The sequence below is a fragment of the Capricornis sumatraensis genome, chromosome 17 (genome assembly GCF_032405125.1).
Source record: "Capricornis sumatraensis isolate serow.1 chromosome 17, serow.2, whole genome shotgun sequence".
Lineage (NCBI taxonomy): Eukaryota > Metazoa > Chordata > Mammalia > Artiodactyla > Bovidae > Capricornis > Capricornis sumatraensis.
In genome coordinates this window covers 77,536,479-77,554,035 of record NC_091085.1, presented here as the reverse complement: position 1 = coordinate 77,554,035, position 17,557 = coordinate 77,536,479, and the positions used below count along the sequence as shown (strand labels likewise).

The window sequence follows — 17,557 nt, the reverse complement described above, 5'->3', positions numbered from 1 at the left end:
CTGCTTGTCCCCCTCTCTTTGGAGAGCCCTCCCTCATGTGCCCCTCCACCCTCTCTCGGCGGTGCTCTGAGTCTGAGACCCGAGCCTGAGCCATTGGCCATGTGTTAGCACTTCTGAAGCAGGTTTATTGCAGCGCGAATGCGTTGGGACATCAGAAGGGATCTGGGGAAGCAGCTGCTGAGTGAGGATGGTGATGAGGAGCAGAGCCCAGGCCATGGTGGAGACGCCCCGGACGCTGCCTTCTGAGCCTGCAGCCCTGGGCCTGGTCCCCATTCCCCCCTTATCCCCTCCCCCAGAGGAGGGCGGGGCCCCCATGCAAATGTGCTTCCTGAACCTGCCCCTCCTCCTTCTGTCCTCACCTCTGACCTGGCCTGGACACTAGAGTCTCTATGTCCCTGGACATCAGGGCCCCTCTGAGCGGATGGAAACTCTTGGACACGTCACCCTTAGTGGGGACACTGACCATCACTGCCCAGGACTTGCGGCCGTCTTGGGAGGTCCCTGTCCACTCTGGGAGTCACCGTGTCCTTGGCTGATAGTCCTGACAATCACTCTCTGGGTTTTGAGGGTGGAAGGTGAGGTCCCCTGAGGAGCTGGAGTTACTTAGAGTTTAATTCCACCTCCTCCCAGCACCATAGGAGAACTGGGGTGTCCATCTCCTCCCCAAATTGTCCCCTCCACAGGACGGACCCCCTGTAGTCCTGTCCCCTGCCTCAGCAGGGCTCTGAAGATGAGCCCTGAGACCTTTATTGCCGGTTGTAGTCAAGGGCTCGTAAGACAGAACAAATGGGTCACTCACCCCACACTCCCTTCGGGGGCTCAGAAGCCAGCAGCTGCGGCTTCACACAGGTAAGGAAGCCACACTGAAACCTCCCCACACCCAGGCCCTTGCTGGCCCCTGGTGGCCTCAGATCCCACTGACGCCATTACAGTCAGGGAGCAGGTCTCACCCAGATGCCTGGGGGGTCCTGGGACCGTGGTCTCTCTGTCTCCTCTGTTGTCCCCACTGGGACACAGCTATCGGACAGGTGCAGCCTCTCACCAGATTATGCATGAGGGGCCAGGACTCAGAACCCTGTTCGGTGTTCGGTAGCTAAGACCCGTCCTGGCAGTGCTGTGCCTGGCTCCTCTGGGGTGCTGGGATGCGTCATGACCCTGTTCCAGCCAAGGTGATTCGATCGTGAAGATACTGACCTGTGCATTTAGAGGAAAAGAAAAAAGATAAAAAGCAAAGATTTTTAAAAATAATAATGATGAGAATATTATAAATAGACTGAGCTCTCTTGTAGGAGACCTGGATTGGTCAGGGTTGTCTAGGGAAACAAAACAAATAGAAATATATACCTACGTATATATAGTGAGGGGTTTTTTAGAGGTTTATTTATTTATGTATTTGTTGTTTTATTTTTCATTTTTGGGTGCGCTGGGACTTCCCTGCTGCGCTCGAGACATTTCTAGATACTTCTGGGTGAGCGGGGGCAGCTCTCCAGTTGTGGTGGGCGGGTTCCTCGCTGCTGCCGGTGTTGCAGCATGGGCGCTAGGGTGAGTGGAATTCAGTAGTTGCGCCTCCCGGCTCCAGAGCAGAGGCTCAGGACTTGTGGCTCTCTGGCTAAGATGCTCCATGGCACGTGGGATCTTCCTGGAACAGGGACTGAACCCTTGTCTCCTGCACTGGCAGGGGGATTCTTCAACCGAGGACCATGAGAGAAGTCCCTGTAATGGAGGGTTTTATGTATGGAATATATATATGTATTATATTTATATAAATATAATATATGTAGAAATATGTACATAGAGACATTATTGTTGATTATTGAGCAGGCAAGTCCCAGGAGCTGCTCGCCTCCTGCTGTGTAACCTGGTTCCTACCAGGCCACAGACCTGTACTGGTGGGGGACTCCTGTCTTAAGGGAATGGAAGTGGCTGGACTGTGGGGTGATAATGAATGGACTAACTTGTAAATGCATCATAAACCACTGAACTCTACACCTTAAAATGATGACTGCAGTTTTAAGTGAACTCTGTCTAAAATCGATGTACTAAGCCTTAGATGAAGAAGGATGCAACCTCTTTCCAAAGGTTTAGAAAATGAATGCTCTGTTTCCGTGTGTGTGTGTGTGTTAACTATGTGTATTTATGGACACGTACATCCATGTACACATTCGACTGCATATATATATATACAGAGAGAATTGATGCTTTTAAACTGTGGTGTTGGAGAAGACTCTTGCAATCCCTTGAACTGCAAGGAGAGCAAACCAGTCAATTCTAAAGGAAATCAATCCTGAATATTGATTAGAAGGACTGATGCTGAAGCTGAAGCTCCAGTACTTTGGCCACATGATGCGAAGAGCCAACTCCTTAGAAAAGACCTTGATGCTGAAAAAGATTGAAGGCAGGAGGAGAAAGGGGTGATTGCGGGGTCCAGCCCCGGTGGATCCAGGGTGATTCAAAGGTGGGGGGATGGAGTCGGCGTCTTTGGAAAAATACATATTTAATTACAGATATAGAGAGAGATTAGAAACGGATAGTGTAGTAGGAAGATTAGTGGAGAAAAAGAGGCTGAATAACTTGGATTACGTGGAATAGCATCCATGCTCCAGATCGGAATTCAGCCAGAGAAACAGGAGCAAGAAGGAAGTGACATGGGGGAATCAGTCTTTCTGGAAACTGATCTGATTTCTTTATTTTGGGGTTAGCTGATATACCTTTTGTTACACATAGGGATGAATACAGAGTCACGCGGGGGTCAGCAGTCCTCACCTTTATCAAAATCAGGTGCTTCACATAAAAAGTTCTTAGGGATTTTATGATCCTTTCTTTCTGATAACCAAAAAACTTATTTTTTCCAAGGGTGTTTTTTTCTCAAACCAGGCACCACCCTCCAAGTAAAGTTACATTCCTATAGGGTGAGGGTGTAGTGAGTTACAGTCAAGAAAGGAATTTATTTAACCCAAGGTTAACATGATTAATCTTAAAGGTTAATACTTATTTCTCCTATATGCTTAAAGGTTAATGCTTATTTCTCCTATATGCTAGTTATATTCATTATAAGGGTAGGGAACATGGAGATTTAGCAGCAAACATCAGCCCAACAAATGAAAATCCTTTCATCAATGCTCCCCTTAAGATCTATTTAGTCTTAAGATAGTGATAAAGTTACATTTTTACATAACAAGGACACAGTGATTTATAACAAAGCACACTGATCTATTACAAAACAGAAAATTCATTAACTCAAAAAGCCTAGTATTGCTAACCTTAGAAAATACTATATTTCCTTTTCTATAGTCCAAATACATTGATTAATATATTCCCAGATGCCTAAGGATATGGAGGCCTGGCGGCAATCATTGACTCAACAAGAAGAAAAAGCCCTGTGCTAAGTAAGACTCTCAAAATACTCCAAAACTCTCTGTGCTGTTTATGGTTGAGAGGTAGTAAACAATCATGTGCGTAGAGGCAGGAGTATGGATAATCCTGTCATACAAGCTAGTCTGTCAGCAGAGAGTTTGACCTGAGACATCCTTGTCCCACCCAGAGCAGGGAATTAGCAGCAATTATTGACACAAGTGAAAAACCCTTCACTAATGTAATTCCTAACCAACCCGCTATACTAATAATTTCTAATTCCCCAAAAGAATTTGCCTTTAGTAAGTCTAAGACATCTTGTGCCTCTCATATTGGGAGGCCGTAAACAATCACATGTGGCCGGAGGAACCTATACAGGTGGGCTAGATAACCTTCAGAGGTCACGCCCAGGAATTTTTATTGCGTTGGAGCTGCAAGTTAACTCCTTCTCCGAGAGAAACGGTTATGGGGGAGAGCCCTCCGTAAAGTCAGAGGTGTAGGTGAGAGCATAAAACAGACTCTGGTTTTGGGGTTAGATGCTCGGGAACAGGGGGTGTCCTGAGGCTTGATCACGCCTTTGCGTATGCCAAGCCTCCTTCCTCATGACCTTTGCCATGGGCGGAGTTCCTCACGCTGGCTCCCGGCAGGTGATAGAGGATGAGATGGTTGGATGGCATCACAGATTCAATGGACACGAGTTTGAGCAAGCTCTGGGAGATGGTGAAGGACAGGGAAGCCTGGTGGGCTGCAGTCCATAGGGTCACAAAGAGTTGGACACGACTGAGAGACTGAAAAACAATACAGAGAGGGAATGAGAGAGAAGCTGATATAATGAGAAATCAATATCGGGAAACGGTAAATGTGGATGCATCTGGGAAAAGATACGAAGTAGATCTTTCTGAAATCTTCTAATTCAATTAAGTTGGCAATGATTGGCAAGCAAAATGATAACAAACAGGACACAAATGAAGCCCTGTAATTAGGAGTGAAGGGGCTTGAGGGAGCTCAGAGGAGGCTTTGGTCTTAGTTCCCCGTGAACTTGGATCACTGAGCAAACCGTGTCCACTTCTATGTGAGCCACAGTAAGAGTCAGCCTGGAGCCCTGAGATGGTCAGGGAGATCGTGTTGCCAGAGCTGGAGCCTGAGACGCAAACAGGACCCCTGAGGACCTTTTACTGACGTCATAAATCAGAGATTTTAGGGCAGAGCCTGGGTGCTCTTGATACAAAGACACAAGGGATTAACCAGAGTTCTCCAGGGTCCCTTCCCTGGAGGCCTCACCTGAGCCCTGAGTGACGAAGGTAACAAGGAGCAGAACCCAGGCCATGGTGGAGATGCCCAGACGCTGCCTTCTGAGCCTGCGGCCCTGGATCTGGTCCCCAGACCCCTCTTATCCCCTCCCCGAGGGGAAGGCGGGCCCCCACACAAATCTGCTTCCTGCTCCTGCCCCTGCCACTCCTCATCCTCTCTGCTCACCCTCCTCTCACCTGGCCCTTTGTTCTAGATACTTCTGCAGCCCTGGACAGCAGGGCTTCCTGAGAATTAACTCTTTTGCATGTTGAGTGAGAACAGAACGCGTCTATGACAGGGTGTGGGGAGTGAACCTGAGGTTTCCTCTCTTTCCGCATGTCATCATGGTCCCTGGGGGAGGAGTCCAAGAATGACCCTCCGGGCTGATGCGGCAAAGAAGAGAACTGGGGCCCCGATGGCTGAAAGATCCATTTTCCCTCCCTTACAGGAGTCAAACGCAGAGCTGGGAACAAGTATCCCCTCAACATCTGTGTTTTATTTGGCTGCGCTGGGTCTTCAGTGTGGCTTGTGAGCCCTTCAGTTTCGATGCACGGAGTTAGTTGCTCGGTGGCCTGTGGGATCTAAGGTACTGACCGTGGATGGAAGCTGCATCCCTTGCCTTGTGAGGCTGATTCTTAACTGCTGGACCACAGGGGAAGCCCTCCTCAACTCCTTTTTTTTTTTTTTTTAATTGTTTTTGAAGAGCTGTCCCGGGCAGTACAGTGGTTAGGATTCTACACCAATACTGCAGGGGGGCTTGAGTTTGATCACTGGATGGGAAATGAAGATGCTGCATGTCATGCGGTGTGGCTAAAAAATTTTTTTTTATAAATAAACATTTTAAAAGGAGAAAAAACAAAGAAATATTTATCACAGTATTGTTGATTTACAATGTAGTGTTAATTTCTCCTGTACAGCTAAGTGAGGAGATACCCCTCATCCAAGGTAAGGAGCAGCGGCTGCGCTTTGCTGGAGCAGCTGTGAAGAGATACCCCAAGCCCAAGGTAAGAGAAACCCAAGTAAGATGGTAGGTGTTGCAAGAGGGGCAGACACACTGAAACCATAATCACAGAAAACTAGTCAAGCTAATCACACTAGGACCACAGCCTTGTCTAACTCAATGAAACCAAGCCATGCAGTGGGGCCACCCAAGACGGGCGGGTCATGGTGGAGAGGTCTGATAGAATGTGGTCCACTGGAGAAGGGAATGGCAAACCACTTCAGTATTCTTGCCTTGAGAACGCCATGAACAGTATGAAAAGGCAAAATGATAGGATAATGAAAGAGGAACTCCCCAGGTCAGTAGGTGCTCAATATGCTACTGGAGATCAGTGGAGAAATAACTCTAGAAAGAATGAAGGGATGGAGCCAAAGCAAAAACAATACCCAGCTGTGGATGTGACTGGTGATAGAAGCAAGGTCCGATGCTGTAAAGAGCAATATTGCATAGAAACCTGGAATGTCAGGTCCACGAATCAAGGCAAATCGGAAGTGGTCAAACAGGAGATGGCAAGAATGAACATCGACATTCTAGGAATCAGAGAAATAAAATGGACTGGAATGGGTGAATTTAACTCAGATGACCATTATCTCTACTACTGCGGGCAGGAATCCCTCAGAAGAAATGGAGTAGCCATCATGGTCAACAAAAGAGTCTGAAATGCAGTACTTGGATGCAATCTCAAAAATGACAGAATGATCTCTGTTCATTTCCAAGGCAAACCATTCAATATCACGGTAATCCAAGTCTATGCCCCAACCAGTAAAGCTGAAGAAGCTGAAGCTGAACGGTTCTATGAAGACCTACAAGATCTTTTAGAACCAACACCCAAAAAAGATGTCCTTTTCATTCTAGGGGACTGGAATGCAAAAGTAGGAAGTCAAGAAACACCTGGAGTAACAGCCAAATTTGGCCTTGGAACGCAGAATGAAGCAAGGCAAAGGCTAATAGGGTTTTGCCAAGAAAATGGACTGGTCATAGCAAACACCCTCTTCCAACAACACAAGAGAAGACTCTACACATGGACATCAGATGGTCAACACCAAAATCAGACTGATTATATTCTTTGCAGCCAAAGATGGAGAAGCTCTATACAGTCAACAAAAACAAGGCCAGGAGCATGACTGTGGCTCAGATCATGAACTCCTTATTACAAAATTCAGACTCAAATTGAAGAAAGTAGGGAAAACCGCTAGACCATTCAAGTATGACCTAAATCAAATTCCTTATGGCTATACAGTGGAAGTGAGAAATAGATTTAAGGGCCTAGATCTGATAGATAGAGTGCCTGATGAACTATGGATGGAGGTTCATGACATTGTACAGGAGACAGGGATCAAGACCATCCCCATGGAAAAGAAATGCAAAAAAGCAAAATGGCTGTCTGAGGAGGCCTTACAAATGAAAAGAAGAGAGGCGAAAAGCAAAGGAGAAAAGGAAAGATACAAGCATCTGAATGCAGAGTTGCAAAGAATAGCAAGAAGAGATAAGAAAGCCTTCTTCAGTGGTCAGTGCAAAGAAATAGAGGAAAAGGACAGAAAGGGAAAGACTAGAGATCTCTTCAAGAAAATTAGAGATACCAAGGGAACATTTCATGCAAAGATGGGCTCGATAAAGGACAGAAATGGTCTGGACCTAACAGAAGCAGAAGATATTAAGAAGAGGTGGCAAGAATACACAGAAGAACTGTACAAAAAAGATCTTCACGACCCAGATAATCACGATGGTGTGATCACTCATCTAAAGCCAGACATCCTGGAATGTGAAGTCAAGTGGGCCTTAGAAAGCATCACTATGAACAAAGCTAGTGGAGGTGATGGAATTCCAGTTGAGCCGTTTCAAATCCTGAAAGATGATGCTGTGAAAGTGCTGCACTCAATATGCCAGCAAGCTTGGAAAACTCAACAGTGGCCACAGGACTGGAAAAGGTCAGTTTTCATTCCAATCCCAAAGAAAGGCAATGCCCAAGAATGCTCAAACTACCGCACAATTGCACTCATCTCACATGCTAGTAAAGTAATGCTCAAAATTCTCCAAGCCAGGCTTCAGCAATACATGAACTGTGAACTTCCAGATGTTCAAGCTGGTTTTAGAAAAGGCAGAGGAACCAGAGATCAAATTGCCAACATCTGCTGGATCATCGAAAAAGCAAGAGAGTTCCAGAAAAACATCTATTTCTGCTTGATTGACTATGCCAAAGCCTTTGACTATGTGGATCACAATCAACTGTGGAAAATTGTGAAAGAGATGAGAATGTCAGACCACCTGACCTGCCTCTTGAGAAATCTGTATGCAGGTCAGGAAGCAGCAGTTAGAACTGGACATGGAACAACAGACTGGTTCCAAACAGGAAAAGGAGTACGTCAAGGCTGTATATTGTCACCCTGCTTATTTAACTTCTATGCAGAGTACATCATGAGAAATGCTGGACTGGAAGAAGCACAAGGTGGAATCAAGATTGCTGGGAGAAATATCAATGATCTCAGATATGCAGATGACACCACCCTTATGGCAGAAAGTGAAGAGGAGCTAAAAGCCTCTTGATGAACGTGAAAGAGGAGAGCGAAAAAGTTGGCCTAAAGCTCAATATTCAGAAAACGAAGGTCATGGGATGTGGTCCCATCACTTCATGGGAAATAGATGAGGAAACAGTGGAAACAGTGTCAGACTTTATTTTTTTGGGCTCCAAAATCACTGCAGATGGTGACTGCAGCCATGAAATTAAAAGACGCTTAGTCCTTGGAAGAAAAGTTATGACCAACCTAGATAGCATATTCAAAAGCAGAGACATTACTTTGCCGACCAAGGTCTGTCTAGTCAAGGCTATGGTTTTTCCAGCGGTCATGTATGGATGTGAGAGTTGGACTGTGAAGAAGGCTGAGCGCCGAAGAATTGATGCTTTTGAACTGTGGTGTTGGAGAAGACTCTTGAGGGTCCCTTGGACTGCAAGGAGATCCAACCAGTCCATTCTGAAGGAGATCAAACCTGGGATTTCTTTGGAAGGAATGATGCTAAAGCTGAAGCTCCAGTACTTTGGCCACCTCATGCGAAGAGTTGACTCATTGGAAAAGACTCTGATGCTGGGAGGGATTGGGGGCAGGAGGAGAAGGGGACAACCCAGGATGAGATGGCTGGATGGCATCACGGACTTGATGGATGTGAGTCTGAGTGAACTCCGGGAGTTGATGATGGACAGGGAGGCCTGGCGTGCTGTGATTCATGGGGTCGCAAAGAGTCGGACACGACTGAGCGACTAAACTGAGAGTATCCTTCAGGGAAGGCCTTCTCGCCCTCCAAATAGAAGGACTGTTGGGGCCTCACAAAGCCAGTTGTGGAGGGGTTCCGTCCGTCTGTGTTCTTGGACCGCAGCAGAACCAGCGTGTCAGCCAGCCTAGCAGGGGCTTCACCCCAGGCCCTTTGATGCAAGCTTCGCACCTCCCCAGGGAAAAAGTCCGTGTTGCTACCTGTGCTTAATCAGAGCAAAGGAAAAACTGAATTGTATTTGTGGGCTTCAGTTGAGCTCCCATCAGAATCTGTAAGTGAGAGCCTTCGGGGAGGGAGGGAGGTGAGGGGTGAGGGTTTCGAAGGCTCTTTGCATACTGAGGGAACGTCAGGTTACGCACTGCACTGGGGAAGGAGCCTTTGAAGCTCATGGTGAGGGCACAGGTCGCTGGACAGAGCCCAGGCTGGGGTGTGCAGGGGACACCTGAGCCTCTGGTTGCAGCCGTTTGCTGACATAGATTTGTGTCCTTGGCCCACATTTATTTCCCTTCAGGAGACCCCACAGTCCTAAGCCCTCAGTGACTTTCAGACAGAACAATGTGTGTCCCAGCTTTGGCCAGCCAAAACAGTTCCATCCTCTCCTAACCCACAGCCCTAAATTTAATCTCCTAACTTCAGGGAGGAAATGCCCTTTGCCTCCAGGGAGGGAGGAAGCATGGATCTTGGGTTTGCCTTGGGTTTAAGGGATCCACCTGGTCCCTTTTTAGCCACTCCCTCTGCGGGCAATTTCTCAAGCCTAGCCTAAGAAAGGCTTTGAATTTCTCCAAACAAAACACACTTTTCTTGGGTACTTTCCTTGGTTTTGTTACAAATGTCTGGTCCCTCCGTTGTCCTGGCCAGCTCCTAGGTGTCAGTTTGACCTGACCAGTCAAAGAGAGCCTGGACCCTCCAAATCTGGAGGAGCCAGCATCCCTCCATCACACCTCTGTTCCCCCGCAAACGGGCACGTGTTTTGCTGTCTGGCGTAATGATAAGTGACAGTGTGATACACGGGAATCTTCTGCTCCCCCGCGAGTGGGCACGTGTTTCGCTGTCTGGCGTAATGATAAGTGACAGTGTGATACTCGGGAATCTTCTGCTCCCCCGCGAGTGGGCACGTGTTTCGCTGTCTGGCGTAATGATAAGTGACAGTGTGATACTCGGGAATCTTCTGCTCCCCCGCGAGTGGGCACGTGTTTCGCTGTCTGGCGTAATGATAAGTGACAGTGTGATACTCGGGAATCTTCTGCTCCCCCGCGAGTGGGCACGTGTTTCGCTGTCTGGCGTAATGATAAGTGACAGTGTGATACTCGGGAATCTTCTGCTCCCCCGCGAGTGGGCACGTGTTTCGCTGTCTGGCGTAATGATAAGTGACAGTGTGATACTCGGGAATCTTCTGCTCCCCCGCGAGTGGGCACGTGTTTCGCTGTCTGGCGTAATGATAAGTGACAGTGTGATACTCGGGAATCTTCTGCTCCCCCGCGAGTGGGCACGTGTTTCGCTGTCTGGCGTAATGATAAGTGACAGTGTGATACTCGGGAATCTTCTGCTCCCCCGCGAGTGGGCACGTGTTTCGCTGTCTGGCGTAATGATAAGTGACAGTGTGATACTCGGGAATCTTCTGCTCCCCCGCGAGTGGGCACGTGTTTCGCTGTCTGGCGTAATGATAAGTGACTGTGTGATCCTCGGGAATCTTCTGCTCCCCCGCGAGTGGGCACGTGTTTCGCTGTCTGGCGTAATGATAAGTGACTGTGTGATCCTCGGGAATCTTCTGCTCCCCCGCGAGTGGGCACGTGTTTCGCTGTCTGGCGTAATGATAAGTGACTGTGTGATACTCGGGAATCTTCTGCTCCCCCGCGAGTGGGCACGTGTTTCGCTGTCTGGCGTAATGATAAGTGACTGTGTGATACTCGGGAATCTTCTGCTCCCCCGCGAGTGGGCACGTGTTTCGCTGTCTGGCGTAATGATAAGTGACTGTGTGATCCTCGGGAATCTTCTGCTCCCCCGCGAGTGGGCACGTGTTTCGCTGTCTGGCGTAATGATAAGTGACTGTGTGATCCTCGGGAATCTTCTGCTCCCCCGCGAGTGGGCACGTGTTTCGCTGTCTGGCGTAATGATAAGTGACTGTGTGATCCTCGGGAATCTTCTGCTCCCCCGCGAGTGGGCACGTGTTTCGCTGTCTGGCGTAATGATAAGTGACAGTGTGATACTCGGGAATCTTCTGCTCCCCCGCGAGTGGGCACGTGTTTCGCTGTCTGGCGTAATGATAAGTGACTGTGTGATACTCGGGAATCTTCTGCTCCCCCGCGAGTGGGCACGTGTTTCGCTGTCTGGCGTAATGATAAGTGACTGTGTGATACTCGGGAATCTTCTGCTCCCCCGCGAGTGGGCACGTGTTTCGCTGTCTGGCGTAATGATAAGTGACTGTGTGATCCTCGGGAATCTTCTGCTCCCCCGCGAGTGGGCACGTGTTTCGCTGTCTGGCGTAATGATAAGTGACTGTGTGATACTCGGGAATCTTCTGCTCCCCCGCGAGTGGGCACGTGTTTCGCTGTCTGGCGTAATGATAAGTGACTGTGTGATACTCGGGAATCTTCTGCCCCCCCGCGAGTGGGCACGTGTTTCGCTGTCTGGCGTAAAGGTAAGTGACTGTGTGATCCTCGGGAATCTTCTGCTCCCCCGCGAGTGGGCACGTGTTTCGCTGTCTGGCGTAATGGTAAGTGACTGTGTGATCCTCGGGAATCTTCTGCTCCCCCGCGAGTGGGCACGTGTTTCGCTGTCTGGCGTAATGATAAGTGACAGTGTGATACTCGGGAATCTTCTGCTCCCCCGCGAGTGGGCACGTGTTTCGCTGTCTGGCGTAATGATAAGTGACAGTGTGATACTCGGGAATCTTCTGCTCCCCCGCGAGTGGGCACGTGTTTCGCTGTCTGGCGTAAAGGTAAGTGACTGTGTGATACTCGGGAATCTTCTGCTCCCCCGCGAGTGGGCACGTGTTTCGCTGTCTGGCGTAATGATAAGTGACTGTGTGATCCTCGGGAATCTTCTGCTCCCCCGCGAGTGGGCACGTGTTTCGCTGTCTGGCGTAAAGGTAAGTGACTGTGTGATCCTCGGGAATCTTCTGCTCCCCCGCGAGTGGGCACGTGTTTCGCTGTCTGGCGTAATGATAAGTGACAGTGTGATACTCGGGAATCTTCTGCTCCCCCGCGAGTGGGCACGTGTTTCGCTGTCTGGCGTAATGATAAGTGACTGTGTGATCCTCGGGAATCTTCTGCTCCCCCGCGAGTGGGCACGTGTTTCGCTGTCTGGCGTAATGATAAGTGACTGTGTGATCCTCGGGAATCTTCTGCTCCCCCGCGAGTGGGCACGTGTTTCGCTGTCTGGCGTAAAGGTAAGTGACTGTGTGATACTCGGGAATCTCAATCTGTTTCTTCTCCTTCTGGGGTGACACCACCATCCGCACAAAGCTGTCTGAACGTGACCATTTGGGTGATTTAGATGTGGCCCAGACTCCCCCAACGAATGTACCTTCAGGTTGGTTTTCTTCTTTTATATTTTGCTTTTGTGAACAGACGTAGGATCCCATCAGTTGTATGTAGTGAGAAAGTAAAAAACCCACTCAGCCTTAGCTGGATGGGGACCTAGTAGCAAGATAGTAAGACAGCATGTTAGCCAGAAATGGAAACTGCAGCCGGAATCTGGAAAGCGTGTCGTGGAAGGAGAAGAGGGACTCAGGCCTGAGCACACTGCCCCATGCTGGCGCCTCGGGCTCTGACAGCCGTCCCTGCCGGGGCCTTCACGGGACAGGCCACGCTGGCCAGGATCCTGCTGAGAATTTTCTTCGCCTTTCCATCACGTTGGCAGTTGCACGCCTTGCTTTCGCTTCTACGTGCAGTTTTACCTTTATCCCAGATAGTTTGGTTTCTTCTCTGATTGTCGCCAATTGTACAGACCGTTACAATATTTCTTAACCAAATAGAATTTGGCAGGGGGGGTGGGGGGGCATGGGATAGGGTGGGGGGAGAGTGAGGGGAGGGGGCCGCGCCGAGCAGCATCTGGGGTCATGGCTCCCTGGTGGGGATACTCATGCCCCTGCAGCGACAGCAGAGTCCTCCTCACTGGACTGATTCAATGCAAGGCATCTAATTAGGGATTTGGGTGACATTTTACATTTTAATTTGTTACCAGTGATTAGAGTTCATATCATTTTACAGTTTTGTAATTTTACTAGCTTAAAGGGTTTTTGGGGTTTCTTTTTGTTTTAAAAGCTAAAATCTGTTTTTTAATTCCATGGAATAAAAAAAAAAAAAAACTGTAGAATATTTTAAAGAGTGGAGGCTTTGTTCCGAATGTGAGAACTTTGCTCCACTGAACTGAATGGTAATAACGTTTGTAGCAGAGACGCACAGTGAAGGATACGTCTTTTTATTAAGTGACATAACAGCACCCATTGCGTGAGTTATTGGCTGGAGTTTAGAGAGAGGCCGTGTTGGGCTAAACTCCTTATTCCTGTTTTCAGCCCTTGAGTAATAATCAGAAGCTTTCTCTGAAGAGAGTGGGGTCAGCTGTCAGACTCCTAGGTACCTACCGGCCAGCAGGGCTGGGATTAAATGCAGCAGCCGGTAGATACGGGATGGGGCAAGAGGTCACCTTGTCCCTTTGTTGCTGCCTGGAGAGTTGCTTGTCCTGGTGCCAGTGGGGCCAAAGCTGTGACTTTGTGGCCACAGGAAGTCTCTGACCCTGCCTTGGGTTCCCTGAGGGTGGAGGGACAGCAGGGTCTCCCTGGTTCCTTGGCTGGAGGAGGCCCCTCCACCCCTTGCTCTAGGACATCCCCCCAGGACTCGTTCTGGAATAGGTTCTTCAGGGTGGGCGTCCGGGCCCCGCCCCAACTCCTGGAGCTGGCTGGCCAGAGCCTGCTGTGGAATGAGGCCTTGGCCATTGCGGCCCTGGAGGGAGCTGCCCATCGAGCTCTTCCCGCCGCTGTTTACGGCGGCCTTTGCCGGGAGGCACACCCAGGCCCTGAAGGCGTGGCCCTCCCCCTGCCTCCCGCTGGGGTCTGTGATGAAGGACCACCAGCCTCATCTGGAGACCTTCCAGGCTGCACTCGAAGGCCTGGACGTCCTGCTTGCTCAGGAGGTCAGCCCCAGGTAAGGTCGACCTGGCAGACTGGTGGGGCCTGGGGGTGTGAGCAAGACGCAGCCAGGGCAGGAGGATGACGGGTCACCTGGGAACAGGCATTCCCGTGTACAGGACTGGTTCAGGGGCAGAGGGGACAAAAGGCACGTGGGCCCCCCAGTGTCCCTTAAAGTGGGGACCAAGGGGGACCCGGAAGCCGGAGGAGCTGTGGTGTGTGGCGTGCAGAGCCTCCGCCGGGTCCCGGTGCCCATCGGCCTCTGCACAGCTCAGCGTGTCCCCTGCAGCCCCACAGGTGGTGAAGCTGCAGGTGCTGGACTTGCGCTGGAACGCCCACCAGGACTTCTGGACCGTGTCATCTGGCATCAAGGCCAGCGTGTCCTCGCTGCTGGAGCCGAGCCAGCCCAGCCGATGCAGAAGAGGCGCAGGGTGGAGGGTTCCAAGGCGGGGCTGAAGCCGGCGCGGGCCCCTATGGAGGTACTGGTCGACCTGTGGCTCAAGGAGGACACCCTGGATGAGACCCTCAGCTACCTGCTGAAGAAGGCCAAGCAGAGGAGGGGCCTGCTGCACCTGCGCTGCCGGAAGCTGAGGATCTTCGCCATGCCCACGCAGAGCATCAGGAGGATCCTGAAGCTGGTGCGGCTGGACTCCGTCCAGGACCTGGAGGTGAACTGCACCTGGAAGCTGGCCACGGTGGGCAGGTTTGTGTCGCACCTGGGCCGGATGGGCAGCCTGCGCCGGCTGCTGTTGTCTCACGGCCACGTGTTGCCGCACACCCCACCCCGACCAGGAGGAGCACTGCGTCGGCCAGCTCACCTCCCCATTCCTGAGCCTGCCCCACCTGCAGGAGCTCTGCCTGGACTCCATCTTCCTGGAGGGCCGGCTGCACCAGGTGCTCAGGTGAGGCGCCAGCTCCACAGACCAGAGCGGGCCTCTTTCATTTCGTGCCTGCTGGGGACATTGCCAGGGTGCTTGGGCTGCTCGGAAGTCCTCAGGATGCTGCTGCTCTGTCCCCGGGCGTCTTGTCAGGTCACCTCCCTGGTCAGGGTCAGAGGCGTGGCCCAGGTTAGATGCTGTCAAAGGGGACTTCTTGCTGGGAGTCCGCATAGCGGGGGTCAGGTGTGATGCCCTTGGGAACTCTTTGCGAGAGAGTGATGTCTTAGCTGAGACGAAGACAGATAACTAAGCGAGAAGGACGTTGGTCCATCAGGCGTGAGGTAAGAAGTCCGAAGCTCTGTCTCTCCCTCCCACCTGCCACTTCTGTCCTGAGCTGTTTTAGGCTCCAGGTGAGCTGTGGGAAGTGGGTGATTCTGGAGATGACCAGAAGGGATCAGGAGGGGAAAATTGTGGCTCCTAAGCAGTCCAGAGAAGAGAAAAAGTCAAATGAGCATCGTTGTTGAAGCGGCTCCAATCTCTTTAAGTCCAAATTATGATTATTATTTTCCTCTAAGACTTCTGAATACACAGGAAATCCTCAGTAACAGGTTATCGCTCTGCCTTGAACACAGTGAGAGAGGCTGAGAGGATGCAGCCTGATCTGTCTGTATGAGTTGCCTTGATTCCCTTTTGGGCAGCTGCAAACTCCAAGCACTAGGAATAAATATGTTCACTGAGAAATCAGAAGAAAGAAAGAAAGAGAAGAAAGAATCGCAGGTGGTGATGGATGGTCTGTGGCCCCCGAGTATCTGGGGGATATTCACCCAGGGATCGTCTGTAACTGCTGGGACCCAGCAGCCCATGCCCACTGCATGCAGCCTGCTGTTGACTTCAACTAGTCGTGTCCTGTAAAAACACCTTAATTCCTGCTAACCAAATCCTAGTATGCGGGGGACGGCCCGTGAAGGGTTAAGTCCTGGGAGCTGCTCCGCAGGTATGCAGAGCCTTAGGCGTTGTCCTAAGCTCCCTGTCCCGCCACCCTCAAGAATTCTTGTAGCCCTTAAGGCTCCAGGTCGTCTTGCTCCAGGATGTCTTGTTCCTGCAACATGTCCTAGAAGATAGATTATCTTATTGAATTCTGTACACAATGGTAGGGGTCTGGTGATTGTATTTTGAGATTAAAGAATAACCTTGTACATGTCTTAAGTCACGTACTTTACCCTATAAATACCGTGGCCTAATAAAGGAAGGCATCAGACATAGTGGGTCTGATCCTCTCAACCCCATCTTTTGTCTCTCTTATTTTTCCACGCGGGGACGCTCCGTTCTCTCCCTTTGCAGGTGCGACTCTTGCTTGTGCTGGCCGCGGCACTAGTAAGCTGAAATAGGCAAATAACATTGATTACTGTTTGTTTCCCACATTGAAAATAGTTCAACATTTTGTGCAGGAGGAGGTCATACCCATGTGAGCATGACCTTCCCCCCGGAAGACCCCCTGCCTTCCCGTCAAGAAGGTGAGAGGCCAGCTCGAAGCCAGTGAGATGCCCTGTGTTCCGGTGAAACAGGCCTCTCCTCCCCACATCCCTCCGCCCGCCACCTCCGTCCCTGGGACTGACTGCCCTGTCTCTCCCCAGGTGCCTGAAGACCCCTCTGGAGACCCTGTCGATCATCAACTGCCTGATTTTGGAGTGAGACCTGACGTACCTGTCGCAGTGCCCGAGCGTCAGCCTGCTGAAGGACCTGGGCCTCGGCAGGGTCAACCTGACCAGCCCCAGCTTGGAGCCCCTGCAGGTCCTGATCGAGAGGACCTCGGCCACCCTGCAGGACCTGGACCTGTACGACTGTGGCATCATGGACTCCCAGTTCAGCGCCCTCCTGCCCTCCCTGAGCCCCTGCTCCCAGCTCACCACCTTCAGCTTCTGCAGCAACCCCATCTCCATGGCCATGCTGGAGAGCCTGCTGCACCACACGGAGGGGCTGAGCAAGCTGAGCCTGGTGCTGTGTCCCTCACCCCTGGAGAGCTGTGAGGATGTGCGCGGTACCCTGCACCTGGCCCGCCTGGCTCAGCTGCATGCCCGGCTCAACAAGCTGCTCTGCGCCTCTGTGAGCCTCTGGGACAGCATGGTCTCGTTCAGCACCAACCCCTGTCCACACTGCGGTGAGCAGATCGTCTACGACACCGACACCGAGCCCATCCTGTGCTCGTGCTTTGCCCGCCTAGCCCAGCCTAGTCCCACCCCGGCACTGGGACACTGCCACCCAGACCTCAGCGCATCTAGAAGGAACCCAAACCACAGTCTCAGACAGTTGTTCCGGGCACGCGGGGAAGGGAAGGTGATTTAGAGTGGGCGGGGGAGGGGTTGGTGGGATTTTTGGGGAGATGCGTTCCTACAAAGTTAGAAATGTGAATCTGAATTTTGGAGGGGGAATTTGGGCTTGGGAGGTTGATGGGGTTGTTACCCCTGTGTTGGATTGTTACAGGGAAATAAAGGGAACTCCAGCGTCAGTCAATCGGTGTCCTCCATGATCTGTGACCATGATTGTGACCATGATTCTCCCCTTTAAGCTCATGACTCTCCTGTGAGTGGTTAAATAAAAGGGCCTGAGCGTGAGTGGGGCCTAAATGCTCTCTGACAGGCAAGGATC

At 50.8% G+C, this 17,557-nt stretch overlaps 1 protein-coding gene across 1 annotated transcript; it reads left to right on the top strand.

Annotated features, from left to right (window-relative positions):
- The first annotated feature begins 12,400 nt into the window (after positions 1 to 12,400).
- Positions 12,401 to 17,254, top strand: LOC138093591 (melanoma antigen preferentially expressed in tumors-like). Its single transcript, XM_068989638.1, is given in 7 exon segments — positions 12,401 to 12,436; positions 13,741 to 13,854; positions 13,856 to 14,042; positions 14,323 to 14,430; positions 14,433 to 14,815; positions 14,817 to 14,935; positions 16,546 to 17,254. Coding segments are annotated over 7 exon segments (1,656 nt in total).
- Positions 17,255 to 17,557: the final 303 nt, after the last annotated feature.